Here is a 16,212-nt window from a genome sequence, read left to right on the forward strand (position 1 = left end):
TTTTACCTTCTATTTTTCTAGCCATTATATAACCAGTCCCTTTATTTTTTAAAAAAATCAATTATAGTGTCAAATTTCATTTCTCTTGTTTTTCAATCTTTTTTTATTAGAAGAAAGAGAGAGGAAATCACTAGATTCCTAATGTAAAGAAAGAAAATTATCATTAGCAACAATTTTAGTTATCAAAATAGTTGATCTAATATTTTAGTCTAGGAACATTTAACGAGGGAAGATTCATCCAAGTGTTTATTTTTCCTTCTCCTTGTTAAGAGAGGTAGATTTGACCGTGATAATGATTTTGGATTCGAGTTGATTTTAGTTTTTTATGATATTTCATAGGATTTTGATGGCCATAAATATACTTATCATGATGTTTTTTAGTTGTTTTGTGACAAAATGGGTTAAAAAGTCAATTTAAAATAAAAAAAATTAAAGGGTTAATTTTCTAGCAACCCTTGGGCGTCATATTTTAGTGAAAGCAGACAAATTGTCATCTTCTATCGCATACAATGCGTTGTCTACTTGAAAGTTGAGAAATTTTTTTGAATCGTCTACTATTTTTTTTATTTAAAAAAAACATGAACGAGGCAGACAAACCTTTAAGTAAAAAAGGGGGGACCAAGCCGAGGCGCACTGGGCAGTTTTCTTCAACGCCCAAGCTTACGTGACTGAGAATTGTTTTATTTTATTTTATATTTGACTTAAATAAAACTTGATAAAACAAATCATTTAACCCGGTTAAATATATTAGTCGAGTCATAGGTTTAGCGGGTTAATCCATAATATCTGAACTGATATTTAGTTTTTTTTTTTGCCCCTCAATTAAAAAAAAACATAGCTTCACTATTTGTTATCAATAATCCCTTTTTAAAAAAAAATTAAACCTAAAAGAATGCATTTTCACCCTTTTTTTAATCTAAGTTCAACATACTATGATTTCTTTTAAAAGAAATATGTTTAGTATAAAAAAATTATCATGTGCCTTATTATTGTGTAATAAATGAAAAATAATTTATTGGATAAAATATTTATTGAATCCGATGATATCCATGACTTTCTTTGTTTGGTTGACTCGAGTTTATTTAGTTGACTAAAGTTTATTTTGTTGTATTTTATCGATTTTATCCTTCAACATTAAATTAATCCAAAATTGAGCTTTCTAATTTTTATCTCAAGATTATCACCACGAGTTTCACAGGTCAACCAAATTTAATCTAAGTAAATCAAATATTTTTCTATTTCAATAGTATTTAATTTATGATTAAAATCTATTTTTTTTTTAGAAAATATATTATCAATGCATAAATATTTTTTATAAAGATTTTTTTTTCTTATGAACCGTGATGCAGAGAGGACCAATGTAGTAGTTAAGAAAGATAAGTAATAACATCTCCGACAACGGGTTTAGGTATCTAATCTAGAATGCCCCCTAAGTTTATGGTTTTTTATAGATTTGATCGAAAAGTAAACAAGAATAGAGATTAAATGATGGCCGGGCCCTTCTCAAAACAGAGGGCCCGGCTGCCTCGTCTCGGGCCCAATGACAATTGGGCTTTCCAATAAAAATGTAAAACGGAATCTGGCGGGAAGAAGCAAGAGTGGTCTCCGTGTCCTTGACGCCAGGAGATACATTCTTCTCTTTCAACTTTTAAAACAAGGAAAGGAAACTTCACGAACCAACGAGAAGGTTAATATTTCGCCAATCGATTCTTCTCGAATCCCATACACCGGCACCAAAAACTTGTATAAAAACGCCCTCCCCTCCCAAAAGTTCGTTGTCTTTCAGATAAAAAATAAAACGCGCTTCAAATCCTCTGCTTTCATTCTTTCAATTCATTCTCATCCTAGTTTTTAATTCGCTAGCTATCATCAATGGCGGGAAAGGGAGAAGGGCCAGCGATCGGTATCGATCTAGGCACAACATATTCATGCGTCGGTGTATGGCAACATGACAGAGTTGAAATCATAGCTAACGATCAAGGCAACAGGACGACGCCGTCTTATGTTGCTTTCACCGATACAGAGCGTTTGATTGGTGATGCTGCTAAAAACCAGGTCGCCATGAACCCGGTCAACACCGTGTTCGGTGAGTATAGTTGTTCAAAGCCTTTTATTTTGCAGTAGTAGATATCTATTTTGTTAAGGTTTCGCCTTTACTGTCTGGAAAATTGGAATGTGCTTTTAACTTCTTAGTGTTTAAACAACAAGAATGAGACAGTTACAACTGCAATGTGCAATTGATGGACTGATCATGGAGGATTAGGTGTAGAGCAACAAGATTTTTAGTACAAATCAGCCTGAAATGGATGCCTATTTTAGTCTCCTTTTAGAGAAGGATTAAATTAAATCACGTTTCCTAATAACGTGCGGTTAATTACTTCTATATAATGAGAGATACGATCTCTGATTGACTTGAACTGTAAATTTTGTTCTGATTTGTTAGTGTTTTTTTTTTTTTTTTTGACCTTGTGTAATACATAACCAAAAAATTAAATCATGTCTGGACAATTGAAATTTGATTAGGATTTAGTCTTTTGGTTTACTAGTTGAGAGAAAAGAAGAAGAAGAAGTGTGTTTGAATAGTGTGAACCAAACCGTCACTAGATTGATAAACTTGTGCGAATCCGAATTATATATAAGTGAAGATAAAAAAAAAAATATCCGGTTATAAACTCTACTTGTCAATTCGGATGGTGCTCATGTATTAAATCTATAAATTATTGATCACTGATGGAGTATTTGCATGATTCACAGATGCTAAGCGTTTGATTGGTAGGAGATTTAGTGATCCTTCAGTCCAGAGTGATGTTAAGCTGTGGCCATTCAAGGTCATTGCTGGTCCTGGTGACAAGCCAATGATTGTGGTTACCTATAAGGGCGAGGAGAAGCAGTTTGCTGCTGAGGAGATTTCTTCAATGGTTCTCATTAAGATGCGTGAGATCGCTGAAGCTTACCTTGGCACCACTATCAAGAATGCTGTGGTCACAGTCCCTGCTTACTTCAATGACTCTCAAAGGCAGGCTACTAAGGATGCTGGTGTTATTGCTGGTCTGAATGTGATGCGTATTATCAATGAGCCCACCGCTGCTGCCATTGCTTATGGTCTTGATAAGAAGGCGACCAGTGTGGGTGAGAAGAATGTGTTGATTTTTGATTTGGGTGGTGGTACTTTTGATGTCTCTCTTCTTACCATAGAGGAGGGTATCTTTGAGGTTAAAGCCACGGCTGGAGATACCCATCTTGGAGGTGAGGATTTTGATAACAGAATGGTGAACCACTTTGTCCAAGAGTTCAAGAGGAAGAATAAGAAGGATATCAGCGGAAATCCTAGAGCTCTTAGGAGGTTGAGAACTGCTTGTGAGAGGGCAAAGAGGACTCTCTCATCTACTGCTCAGACCACCATTGAGATTGATTCTCTGTACGAGGGCATTGATTTTTACTCATCCATCACTCGTGCAAGATTTGAGGAGATGAACATGGATCTCTTCAGGAAATGTATGGAGCCTGTTGAGAAGTGTTTGAGGGATGCCAAGATGGACAAGAGCACTGTCCATGATGTTGTCCTTGTTGGTGGTTCTACTAGGATTCCCAAGGTGCAGCAGCTTTTGCAAGACTTCTTCAATGGGAAAGAGCTCTGCAAGAGCATCAACCCTGACGAGGCTGTTGCTTATGGTGCTTCTGTTCAGGCTGCTATCTTGAGTGGTGAAGGGAATGAGAAGGTGCAGGATCTGCTTCTTCTTGATGTCACTCCATTGTCTCTTGGATTGGAAACTGCTGGTGGAGTTATGACTGTTTTGATCCCAAGAAACACCACCATTCCCACCAAGAAGGAGCAGGTTTTCTCCACCTACTCGGACAACCAACCTGGTGTGCTGATTCAAGTTTACGAGGGTGAGAGAACTAGAACAAGGGACAACAACTTGCTTGGCAAATTCGAGCTCTCTGGCATTCCTCCTGCACCCAGGGGTGTTCCTCAGATCACTGTCTGCTTTGATATTGATGCAAACGGTATCTTGAATGTCTCTGCCGAGGACAAGACTACTGGCCAGAAGAACAAGATTACTATCACTAACGATAAGGGAAGGCTGTCCAAGGAAGAGATTGAGAAGATGGTAGAGGAGGCTGAGAAGTACAAGTCGGAGGATGAGGAACATAAGAAGAAGGTCGAAGCCAAGAATGCTCTGGAAAATTATGCTTATAACATGAGGAACACCGTGAAGGACGAGAAGATTGGATCCAAACTGAACCCAGCTGACAAAAAGAAAATAGAGGATGCGATCGATCAGGCCATTCACTGGCTGGACAGCAACCAGCTTGCCGAGGCTGATGAATTCGAGGACAAGATGAAGGAATTGGAGAGCATTTGCAATCCTATAATTGCAAAGATGTATCAGGGCGACGGTGCTGACATGGGTGGCCGCATGGATGAAGATGCTCCCTCGACTGGTGGCAGCGGTGCTGGCCCTAAGATTGAAGAAGTCGATTGATTGATAGTTTCTTTTTCACATCTAAGATTAGGGATTGACGTTAGGATGCCTGCTCTGGATTTTGTTGTGGTTGATTTGGGTGGATTTTGTGGATCTTTTGCGATGAACAACTTATTTTCCCGTTTAATAATTTGTTTCTGTCTCAACTTAGCTTTAATACTGGGTTTCTATTATCTATATTCTATTCATTCATTTGTGTTCTATGACGCCGATAAAATAGAGAAAGCCTCGCTCATCGCTTACCAGTTGCAGCAGAAATCGGGTACCGATCTTAAATTATGAAATCGGAAAACAAGATCAATTCTTTTTTCAAATCTTGCTACAGTTGCACGAGCCCTTCCCGCGTTTTCTACTCTATATATCCCCTCCTCTATGATCCCATCCCTCACTTGAGTTTTACCAACTCTTGAATGCATTGAGTGGTAAAAAAGAAAAAGAAAAAGAAAAAGAAAACTACATGTGGTTTTTATCTTTCCATATCAATTCGGGTGACTATGATAAGGATCAACCACCAACCTAAGAAAAAGTGTCTTCTTGATAAGAAATAAAATAAGATGCCTCTGTTCAATATGATGATCTTTTTGGCAACTGTTGATGATATTTAGCCATACCAAACTTTCAACGACGCCGTTAACTCTCTCCTCCTCTACATCTCTGACCTCTTCCACGTCAGGTAACTGCAATAATTTACTTCTCTTTTTAATTTAATTTCCCGGGGTTCCTCTTTCCATTTTCAATATCTTTTTATCCTTTATTTATTCTATTATTTGAATATGTTATATACGCATTGTGTACCTCACGCTCCCCCCTTCCTTGCTCTCTACATTTCTTTTTAGTCAAGGGATGCCATAATTTTAATTATTCATGTTCAATAAATCCAAATAATTACAATTACTAGTAATAGTAATTATTACTCTTTAAATTATTTTTTAAAATTTATTTTTAATAAAAAATAATACTAAAATACTAAAAAATTTAACTTAAAATAAAAAAAAATAAAAAAACACGAATCGATGGCGCACCAAAACACTTCATGTATAATACGGGAAAGCATCTATCTGTTCGTTATTTCTCCAAAATTTAGCCACCTATAATTCAATCTTATAGGCTATACACGGCTGGTGGTTGAGCCACCTATAATTCAAACCTGGAGGCTATGAGCATACTAGTGGTCAACGTATCAGATCTGTATTTCACTCATGCATATAGGCTTGTTATTATTACTGGGGAATAGCCTCCACGTGTCACCACTTGTTGGATTTGGGCATGAGAGTGAGTTATACACGTGGAGATAGCCGGCGAGAATAATTAGCTTTGGCAGTGAACGGGGGACTTGTTTAAAGTGGGTGTCACTGTAAGCGTGTAATCTTATGCAGGTTGCCGACATTGATAAATGTAATTTTTGCGACTGTAAAATTTTGGACGGGAAGCGTCCGATGTGGCACCGATGACATGTTTTGCCGTTCGGTACATTGCATACGTCGGAGTAAACGAGACAATTAGGATAATTTCAATTTATTACTGTCTGACGTATCCGTGAGAAAGGATAAGCAGCGGTTTTGTGCCATCTTAAGCTAAGATGCCGTTTGGTAATGCGGCTGTACCGGAGGTTCAAATAAACCACAGTTTCTATGTGTTTGGTTATGCAAAAAAATAGATTTTATTTTGGTGGGACCCACAGTAATTGTGGCTGCACCTGTGGCTGATAAGAAGCTGGAAAATTATGCTTTTCGACAGCAGCTAACCTCATTTTTCAAGATCCACTGTGCTAAGAGAAAAAAGCCGGCTCAACTATTCATCTTTTGTCTCTGGAATTGCAAATTCTATATGTTGTAGCTTGTCTTCCCCAAACATTAGAGAGCATGTAAAAGATGAATTCCTGGAGCTTTTCCACTGTGTGGAGAACGGAGTAGCACTGTTTCGGCCGGGTCAGGTTGGTACAAATCTAAATGTAAAAAAAATATTTTTTTTTTATTTTTAATTGTGTTTTATTCAAAAAACTAGTGTTTAATATTATTCAATGACACTACATAAATTAGAAGGATATCACATAATGATGTAGTATTTACAGAATTTGATCGTAATTTCAATTTTATTCCTGATAATATTTTACCCGATGTTGTTGCACGCTCAATAAACCATGAAAATTGTAGTCTTTATCGAATGAATTTCGTACGTTATGGAATTGTAGATGGTTTAATAGAATAATAAAAAATATTTTATATAAAGTATTATTTATTTCATGATGTAATAGCAGTAGTTAAATCTAAAATATTTAAATTAAAAATCATCAATATTAATATATATTTTTTAAAATTATTTTATAACCTCAATTTCAAAAGCATTCTTAACCAAACACATTAAACTACTTTTTGTTCAACCTCAATTTCAACTACAGTTTTAACCAAACATCTATTTTTTCAAACCAACCTCAACTAAAAGTACTTTTTATAAAACAACTTTTTTCAAACCACAACCACAACAGCTACCGCAATACCAAACACACTCTAAGTTCAACATGATATTTTCCTAAATAGATCAGAAATCATGGCGATGGCCTCCATAAAGAACTGCGGATATACTCACAGAAAATAAACACGTGAATAGGCCAGTGACAGAAAATATCTACACATAAAGGAACAGCCAAGCTTCCCAGTGGAGGAAAAATTCACAGACGAGCTGTCATCAACGAGGGTGTGAATTGTCGCTTTGAGCCCCACAGCATAACAAACGAGTTCCCACTTCTTACTTAGTATGGGAATGGATCACTTTACGACATGAAAACTGTTACTGAACAAAATAACCAGGCCGTCTAATCTTGCATACGCCTCATCTTAAACTGACAGACAAAACAAGTTAGGAACAACCACAGTTCATGCAGCCCCTGGAGAGAAAATGATAGCTTCACCCATTCTCCTTTAGGAGGACTGGCAGCAACCCTTCTGCAATATGCAAGAAGTTACGACTTATTATTCCTACGAGTGAGCTTACCTTCCACCCCTATATCGAACGGAAAGGAAAGGTCTTAGGCCATCACGAAACAAAAATATAGATTCCAGACCATCATAGCTGCAGCATTTAATCAATCTTTGAACAGAAAACGGACAGAAAATGACTTCATTTGTTCTCATTATCTAAAACAAATAACGATCCAGCTATACAATCAGTAGAAGATTGCACCGAGAAGATAAACAAAGTACTTTCGCTGCCTAACAACCTTTATTTAATTCGAACTGCATTTGCAAGTAGCAGAATGCATGCTCCACAGACAATGTAAAGGTTACAAGTAACATAACATAGAAATGGAGGCACAAAAAAAAGGCTTCAAGTCCATGCTCATCCCTTGAAACAAGTCTAGGGGGCTGAATGTTTAAAACAAGCACAACGGACATTAGTGCATTCCAAAGTCAACTGAGCTACTAAAGTTCTTCCCTTGGGGAGTAAGATTAATTTACTTTGTAAAGCCACCCAACCCAAACATGAATCGAAAATATAAACGTATAAAAGAAAAGGACATGAAATTTCATCTAGAAAAAGGGAAAATATCATTTCATAGATTGCTTTATGGAATGAAGTTAGTAAACAATGAAGCACCAACCACTATAACCGTCCTTACATCTTCAAACCAATGTCTCTTTCGGATTGACAAATGCTCATTCACTCCAAGGAGAGGGGCGAAGGCATACACGAACTTCATGTTCTTCTGGTCCTACACGATGCTTGGGCACAATAATTTCAAGCACTGTACCGGTCTCATCACGGTATGCTTCCAGCTTCGCATCTTCTGGAATGAGGTTTGGGAGGGGAATTTCCCTAATGAATTCCCCAGGAGGGCAGTGCTCTGGAGTTGGATCTGTTAGCTTAAATGTCCTATCATGCCGCTTAATAAATGGCATGCATGCTGTACTTATACAAGATATCTTAACAATACCATGCGATTTAGTATTCCTCCAAGTAACTTTCACCCTTTGAAGATCTGCAAAGGGCAAGCTGACGATGACTAAAAAAGCTTTATCATCCTCGTATATTGTTTTTGCTGCTGTAACAGGCCCATTTACATTCTTCATTACCCCACTGAACTCGTTTAACCATGTTCGCTCAACTGGGTGGATATTCATATCAACAGAATGCAAAAATTCATCATCACTGCCATGCTTCCGCTTGTTGCTCATAGGAGACAAGTCAATGCCTTCTCCATTGCTATGGTCTGAGGACTGAGTAGACAGGTTCAAACCAGTACCATTAAGCAACTTTCTTGGGTGGGCATTTCCATTACTCTTTAGTGCAGGTGGGGGCCGCTCAAGCTCAAATTCTGTGCTTGGAAGGTTCCTCCATGAGCCAAAATCACTTGCCTCTGGAGGAATGGAGAAATTGATGTCTCGGCCTGTAAGCTCCACCCACCTCTTCCGCTCTTCATCGTCAAGATTCATGAGACTGGGTGATCGAACAACTTCAATACCATGAACGCACTGAGGGTTGGAGAGACCCCTATAATGCTTCCTCTGCATTCTATGAGACCGGACAAAGCCCCTGTCAACACTGAATGGAAATGAGGGCTCCCCTTGGCGAGAATGCCCATTCATGTAGCTCCTCAGTTGCATTTTACCCAAAGCATTTTCAGGCCTTTCCTTGAACACCCACATGTACATGTTCTCCATGTCATGCTGAACTAAAAAAGCATCTAGCTGCAAATCTGATTTCTCAAACCCAGAAACACCATTACTATCCCTGATTATTTTGCATTTCGACTTCTCATTCAAAACAGGCTTGAAATAGAAGCTAAAGAAGAGCCAGGCACCCCAAATGCTATCCAGGCGCTTTGTGCATTTCTTCACAACTTTTGGAATACTGACAATTGTCTCAGCCTCATAAATCTGAGGCCCAAGACCTACATCCAAGATGTCGCATGGATCATTCCAAGTAAGGGGAGGAGGTGGACTAGGCTCAGACGACAACGGGAGATTGATATCAGGCGGTCTTGAAAGAATGACAGACCGATTCATCTCCCTCTCCAAATCATCATGTGTAAGAGAGCCCGAGTCCATAGAAAGAAGTGTAGATGGGTGATAATTTTCCATAGATAAAGTCGTTAGAAGAGCTTCCCCCATATTCTGTTTTCCGTCACTGTTTTTCTGGCTTCTGGGCTTGTGATTTGCAAATCCCAGCACCACAACTGCTAAAGGCTGACGACAAACATCTTTATTGAGCAATCAAACAATAACTCAGATAAAAATATATATATGATTGCAGACCTCCGTGCCCTCAATCGACAAAACCAAATAAACAACTCATAAATATCTTCATGATTTCAAATCCCTACAAATTCCCGAAACATCAGTTCACAGAGTTTCATCAAAGATTCGGCAAGTCAGCAAATTTTAATATTGGTATCATTAGCTCATCAGCGACCTGGAAAAATCAAAACAAACAAAAAATTAAACCTTTTTTCACTTCTAACCACACTCTCTACACTTGCACGATATCTTTTTTTTTTTATTTTAAAAAAAAAACAACTACCCGGATGCCAAGAAAAAAGAAAAGAAAAGGACAATTCCTAGAAGAACCAATACTCAATCTCCTATTTTTCAATAAAAAAATGGAGCGAAATTAGGCGAAAACTTCAGATTCAAAGAAAACCCAGATGAAATTTCGAACTTACTAAACTTTCCCAGTAATCAAAAAGTGAATAACAATCCAAAATAAGAAACGACTTGATAAGCCCTAGAATCTAATAAAAATTCTCCAGTAATAGTAAGAAAATAAAGTCACAGATTCAAAGCAATCAAATCCACCAAAAATCGAACCCTATGATCCCAAAAAGAAAAAGAAAAAACATTAAGAATTTAAAAGATAAAATCAAGGAGATTCGGAAATTACCTAAAAAGAGAGGCTTCATAATCCACTCGAAACAGAGACTTTCGCATTCGATCCCTATTTTTAGAGAGAGAGAGAGAGGAGAGAGACGACAGAGAGAAAAAGGAGAGAAGAGACGGTAACGGAGTGTGTTTTAAAGAGACGGAGTTAATTAGAAAAGACCTGCATCAGTTAACCCTACCGTTTGGTGGGGATCATGGTTGACGTTAAGTGACGGTGATAAGAGGAACTGGAGGGGTCAAAATCGGCGTCTTATGTGGTAAAGTGTTTTTCCTTACAAAAAGGAAAAAGAAAATTACAACATGCGGTGATGTTACACTTTATATATATATATATATATATATAAAGGAGAAAGAAAATTACAGTTTTTCTTTCCCAAATTAAATTTAAATACTGAATTATTGACATTGAGTGGAGCACTTTTTTCTTTTTGCTTGCATGTGTTATTATTATAAGTGATAACTTGGATGGAAGTGGCATCGAGACATCTAAGCTTGCGTTCTTGGAGTTGAACCTAGGATTTTGCCTCTCTCTTTTTTTAATAATAATAAATAAAAAGACGTTAATCTTGTGAAGGTCAAAGAATCATAGGTTCTTGTATTTGAATTTTTAATTTTACTTACCGGTATTGCCCACGAGAATATCTCCAGTATAATTTAAGAAATACTAGGGGTAATCATTTTCGATTCGGTTCAGTTTTTATAAAAAAAAATAACTAAACTGAATTAAAAAAAAACAAACCGAAACCGGTTTCGGTACGGTTTTTTAGGACAAAAACCGGTTCAACCCGGTTTGGCTTGATTTTTTCAGTTTGACTCGGTTTTTTTCCGGTTTGGGTTCGGTTCTGTTTTTTCAGTTTCAGGCTTATAAAACAAAAATCGAACCGAACTAGTTGGTTTTTTCAAAATTTTAATTGGTTTAATTGATTTTTTTTGTTATTTTTTTTCCGGTTTTCTCGGTTTTCTTAGTTTTTTGGTATATATAGGATAGGTCTTTGTGTACCATGTATATATATATATATATATATATATATATATATATATATATATATATATATATATATATAACAATTCACACGTTACAGCTGATGATTTCATTTTGAAACACATATATCAACGTTTCGAATATTATTATGGAATTTTATAAGTATTATTCAAGCTACTCAAGGAACTCGTTCGGAAATGTGTGTCTTTATTTCTTAATAAAACAAATATAAAATCAGTAAAATCATTAACTTCAAATATGTTTCTAAGTATGCATTTGACGCCATCATTCACAAATAAATAAATTAATTATCATTTAAGGATGAGTGATTTATCTATCGCATTTGATGTTCTAACATTTTGTTTTATGTAAGTTGTGAAAATAAATGTCATTTGAAAGAATATTAGATCCTGGAAGGCGGGTATTTTCATGATTTTTCTTCCCTTGTTACAAGAATTTCTATTTATTTGGATATATAGTAATTCTTTTATTTCCTGAGTCCTTGCCATTTCTGTTGCTTTGAAGATTTAGTATTCGTGATGAAATTTTGGATAGTATTGTATTGATGATGTCCTAAAAAATTTAAATAGTCTAAAAATAAAGATTTCAGGTTCAATAATGATGAAGTTCTAAAAATTCAAATAGCTCATGAATATGGTTTTTAGGTTAGATAATCGGTTACTCAATTGGTCCTAACAATTTTATCTATTCTCCCTAATCAATATGATTGATATCTTATATTTGGTGCTTGGTAGACCAAGATAGCTTGTGACTAGTAACTGCAAAAAGTTTCATTTAATAGAGGTGAGGACTCTCCGATGCTTAAATAAATATTTTTTAGAAAGAGAAAATACAATAATATTTCATAGAGAGATGCTCTAAAAATATATATTCAGTAGAGAATTAAGATTGTGAATCTTTGTTCCGAAGGTCTCATTGTGTATTTATAGCCTACGAGTATTTATAGTCTTCATGAGTCGAGTGTTTAATATCCATTTGGACAAGGGAGAAACTCTTCACTGATGGGGGCTATAGAATTCTCTTGAGTATGCTCATACACAAATCATCTCTTAATTCTTTATTTGTTGGGCTTTTGGGAAGCCAAAGAGCTTAGTGTAGAACAATGATTATTGTCACCAATGTTCATCCCATAATAACTAGGGGAAGTACATTCAGAGTATTTGCTCTATGCAAGGGTGTGGATATGATCTATTGAGGGACTTCTATGAATATCATCCTTATTGGTTTTCTCTGGGTAGTGTAATCATTTACGAGCTTCTTATGCAGCCGGAGGTTGTGACGCTAAGGCATCACATGTTGTTAAAGGTGTCAAAACTTGTTGGGGTGTCAATGTCTGATTTTGCCCTCGGGTTACCAACACAACATGGGTGAGGAACACCTAATGAGTGAGTTGTTGAAGCCCTTGCTTGGTAGGAGTGGTCGCGGAAACGAGTTGATTTGTCTCACCTTTTAACCTAAGTGGGCATTGGTTGTATATCATGAAATGTTCTGAAAATACTAAAAGCAAGTTTTAGGAAGAAACCAGTGGTTTTTTTTTATTAGTTTTCACACAGGCAACACTGCTGATGATGTTCCAAAAAATTCAACTAGCCTGGGAATAAAGCTCCAGGGTTGGATAATGATGAAGTCCAAAAAATCCTAGTAACTTAGGAATATGGCTCCTGAGTTTTATAATCAGTTAATCAAATGGTTTTAGCAATCTCATCTATTCCCCTTAACTAGGGTAATTAATAACTTATATTTGGTGTTTGGTAGGCTAAAGTCGTTTGCGGCTAGTACTTGCAAAAATCTTCTCTGGTAGAGGTGATGACTATTTGATGCTTAAATATGTATCTTTTTATAGAGAAAAAATACAATAATATTTCAGAGAAAAATGCTCTATATATATATATATAGACACACACACACAATAGAGAATGAAGATTGTGAATTTCTATTATGAATGTCTCATTGTATATTTATAGCCCATGTGTTTGTTATTTTATAAAGAAAAAGACTGAAGTGTAATTTTATCTTTATGATATTTTGAGTTGTATTGTGAGCTGCATTTCAATGATCTAGATCTCGGATCGACCGAGTCTCGTCTAGTGTCTAGCAAACACAAAATAACACAAATTATCCAGTATAATTTAAAGTATATTAAATATAAAATAAAATAATTATTTATCCAATATAGTCCAGTTCATTCCAATCTAATCAATGTTGTCTAGGATATCAATTCTAAAGTAGCCTACCCGGGACAAAACCACCACATTTCCCAGCTTCGCGAGTGAAAGGTAAGTTTATCAATAGTTCACACGTTTTTGTGCTTGAATATTCTAAGAAAAGGGGTCAAGCTATGTTTGGCTCCACACACATATCGGATAAGTCATACACACCATAATTAATTAATGTAGATAATTTAGTTGCAAGTCGAGATAAGAAACATGTACAGACACGAGTTGTTGAAATTCTGAAGTTTGGTTGGAAGATTAAAAAAAAATCGTTTTCTTAAGTCCATATTAAAAAATATTTATCCCTTTAAAGTTGCAAAATCAATAAAAACATATATTTTTTAGATTATTTAAAAAAAATTCAATTTATATATAATTTGAATTTACCACGCTCCAAGGAAAAAAAAAGTGATTGAAAGGAGGTTAATTGGGTGAAAAAAACAAGTTCACGCATGTTGAAGGATTTATTTAATAATGTGGTTCAATTATATTTTTAATTTTTTTTAATTTTTAGTTTTAGATTGTTATTTTTTATATTTTTTTTGGTGTGCTAATATCAAAAATATTTTTTTAAAAATAAAAATATATATTATTTTAATATATTTTTAAATGAAAAATATTTTTAAAAAACAATATTTACCCTCCTATAAAACAGATAAAATTGGTTTTATTTTCTTGTTTTCCAGTACAGTTATTGCGTGAGATCACCTCAGAGGATGCCATCCTTGAAAATGTCACAGAGTCCGCTTATATGAATGTAAAATGCTGATACATGGACCCAGGTTCTCCTTGCCGAATTTGTTCTCCGAATTATAGTTGTATTTTATTATTATTACCTAAGCACAGGTCTTCTCTGTGTGTGGTCCTCTAATTCCACGGAAGTGATAAGCTACTGGTGATCACATCCTAATCAAGCCGGTGCTGGAAAAATAAATAAATAAATAAATAAAATAAAAGGTAGCATTATTAAAGATTCCTTCTTGCGCTTTATAATTGCGATAAGGCCTGAAAAGCAACAGCAAAAGGCCTACACTTAATTTCCACGCGCGTACGAGAAAAAGGACCGGTGAATTTCGCGTTCTACCTTGCCAGGGTTGAAGAAGTCTTGACAAGACAAAAGACATGGAACTTGGTCTTTATTGTACAGGACATAGCTGGCTTTATCCATTGAATATCAATCGTTGGATTTGATTTATATCAATGGTTGTATTTTATTCACATGAAGAGTTGATAATTGTAGATTCATATCCAGAAGCCAGTGGATGGTTCGTGTACAGCTCAATCTCATAGCACGATGGTATTCAGAGTTGATTTAAATCTAAATTATTTGAATTTAATAAATATGAATTAGACATGTTTTCATAGCACAGAGGAATCTAATGAATCAATACTCCGTCACTGTTTTTTTTAATTGCTTTTATTTTTTTTAAATATCAAATTGATGTTTTTTCATGTATTTTAAATGATTTTTATATGTTGATATAAAAAATAAAAATATATGTTTTCATATATTTTGATATGTTGATAATTTTAATTGGTTTTGTAATTGGTGGTGTGGACGACTATATTTGATTAGAGAGTAATACATCCAAGTGTAGCATGTTAGGGTATAAACCATGTCTGAAATACAAGCCATGTCTGGGATTATAAGCTCTATCTAGAAGGACCCGTGGCTAGTCCGGTGCAAGGTCAATACAGGGGGGTGCGTGGCTAGTTCTTCAAGAAGGGATGCGTGGCAAGTTCAGGAGGATGCGTGCCTAGTCCGTAAAGAGAATATAAGGTCAATTATAGGAAGACGCATGACCAATCAGACAAGAAAGGACGTGTGACCGTGATGAATTCCCGACAACAAATTCAAGTTTTTAAATTAGATAATTGGTTAATTGATGTATCTTAATAATTTTATTTATTTTTTTAATTAATATGCTTCATAGCTTATATTTAATACTTATTAAACCAAGGTAACTTGGAAGTAATTTTTTGTAATTTTTTTTTTAAGGATAAAGACTCTCAAATAATTAAATAAATATCTTTTTAGAAATTAAAAATACAATAATATTACATAGAGATACTTTTAAAATATATATGTAGTAAAATATAGAGATTGTAAACCTTTATTATGACAGTATATTGTATATTTATAATTTATGAGTTTTGTTTTTTTCAAGGAAAGATATTGATTTTAATTTTATCTTTATGATATTTTAAATTATATTATGAGATATATTCTATTTATTTTATTCAACTACAAAGTTAAGACTAGATCATTTTATCCGGCTAATAATTTTGACCAGCTCTTTCTTTTAATTGGTTCTAGTGATTCAAAATTTTAAAACTTGGTTTTGTAAAAATTAAAAATATCATTATCTTTTATATAAATTAAAACAAAATCAAGGATTTAAGATATTGGATTGCCCTAGCCTAACATGTCCAAATTAATCAGTGGGTAAGTGCAGGACCTATACCGTTAGGGATGACAGGGAGCATATAATTCAAGTTTTCAACATGACACTGGCACATGCCTCAAATATATTATCAGTCCGTTACTTAACAGCCGAAATGAAAAAAAAAAACAAAAAAAAAGACAGCAAGACAGATTATTGGAAGATATACGCAGAGCCGTGATGGCGAGG

General features: G+C 35.2%; 2 protein-coding genes across 4 annotated transcripts; one reads left to right on the plus strand and one right to left on the minus strand.

Moving 5' to 3' along the window:
- Positions 1-1,695: 1,695 nt before the first annotated feature.
- Positions 1,696-4,644, plus strand: LOC7469820 (heat shock cognate 70 kDa protein 2). The gene is made up of 2 exons (XM_002311125.4): positions 1,696-2,086; positions 2,755-4,644. Exons 1-2 carry the CDS (start codon positions 1,873-1,875, stop codon positions 4,485-4,487), a joined length of 1,947 nt encoding a protein of 648 aa, XP_002311161.1. The 5' UTR covers positions 1,696-1,872; the 3' UTR covers positions 4,488-4,644.
- Positions 4,645-6,920: 2,276 nt separating this feature from the next.
- LOC7457935 (uncharacterized) lies at positions 6,921-10,519 on the minus strand. Of its 3 annotated transcripts, none has more exons than XM_024607214.2 (3): positions 10,365-10,519; positions 8,104-9,896; positions 6,921-7,429 (listed from the first exon to the last, which is right to left on the minus strand). In XM_024607214.2, the coding sequence occupies exon 2, from the start codon at positions 9,593-9,595 to the stop codon at positions 8,141-8,143; it is 1,455 nt and encodes a 484-aa protein (XP_024462982.1). In that variant the 5' UTR covers positions 9,596-9,896; positions 10,365-10,519; the 3' UTR covers positions 6,921-7,429; positions 8,104-8,140. The 3 variants fall into 3 exon arrangements, with proteins under 3 accessions (XP_024462982.1, XP_024462981.1, XP_002312087.1); XM_024607213.2 differs by having other exon boundaries at positions 6,921-7,487; XM_002312051.3 differs by lacking the exon at positions 6,921-7,429 and having other exon boundaries at positions 7,676-9,896.
- Between the last annotated feature and the right edge of the window lie 5,693 nt (positions 10,520-16,212).

The sequence above is a fragment of the Populus trichocarpa genome, chromosome 8 (genome assembly GCF_000002775.5).
Source record: "Populus trichocarpa isolate Nisqually-1 chromosome 8, P.trichocarpa_v4.1, whole genome shotgun sequence".
Classification (NCBI taxonomy): Eukaryota; Viridiplantae; Streptophyta; class Magnoliopsida; order Malpighiales; family Salicaceae; genus Populus; species Populus trichocarpa.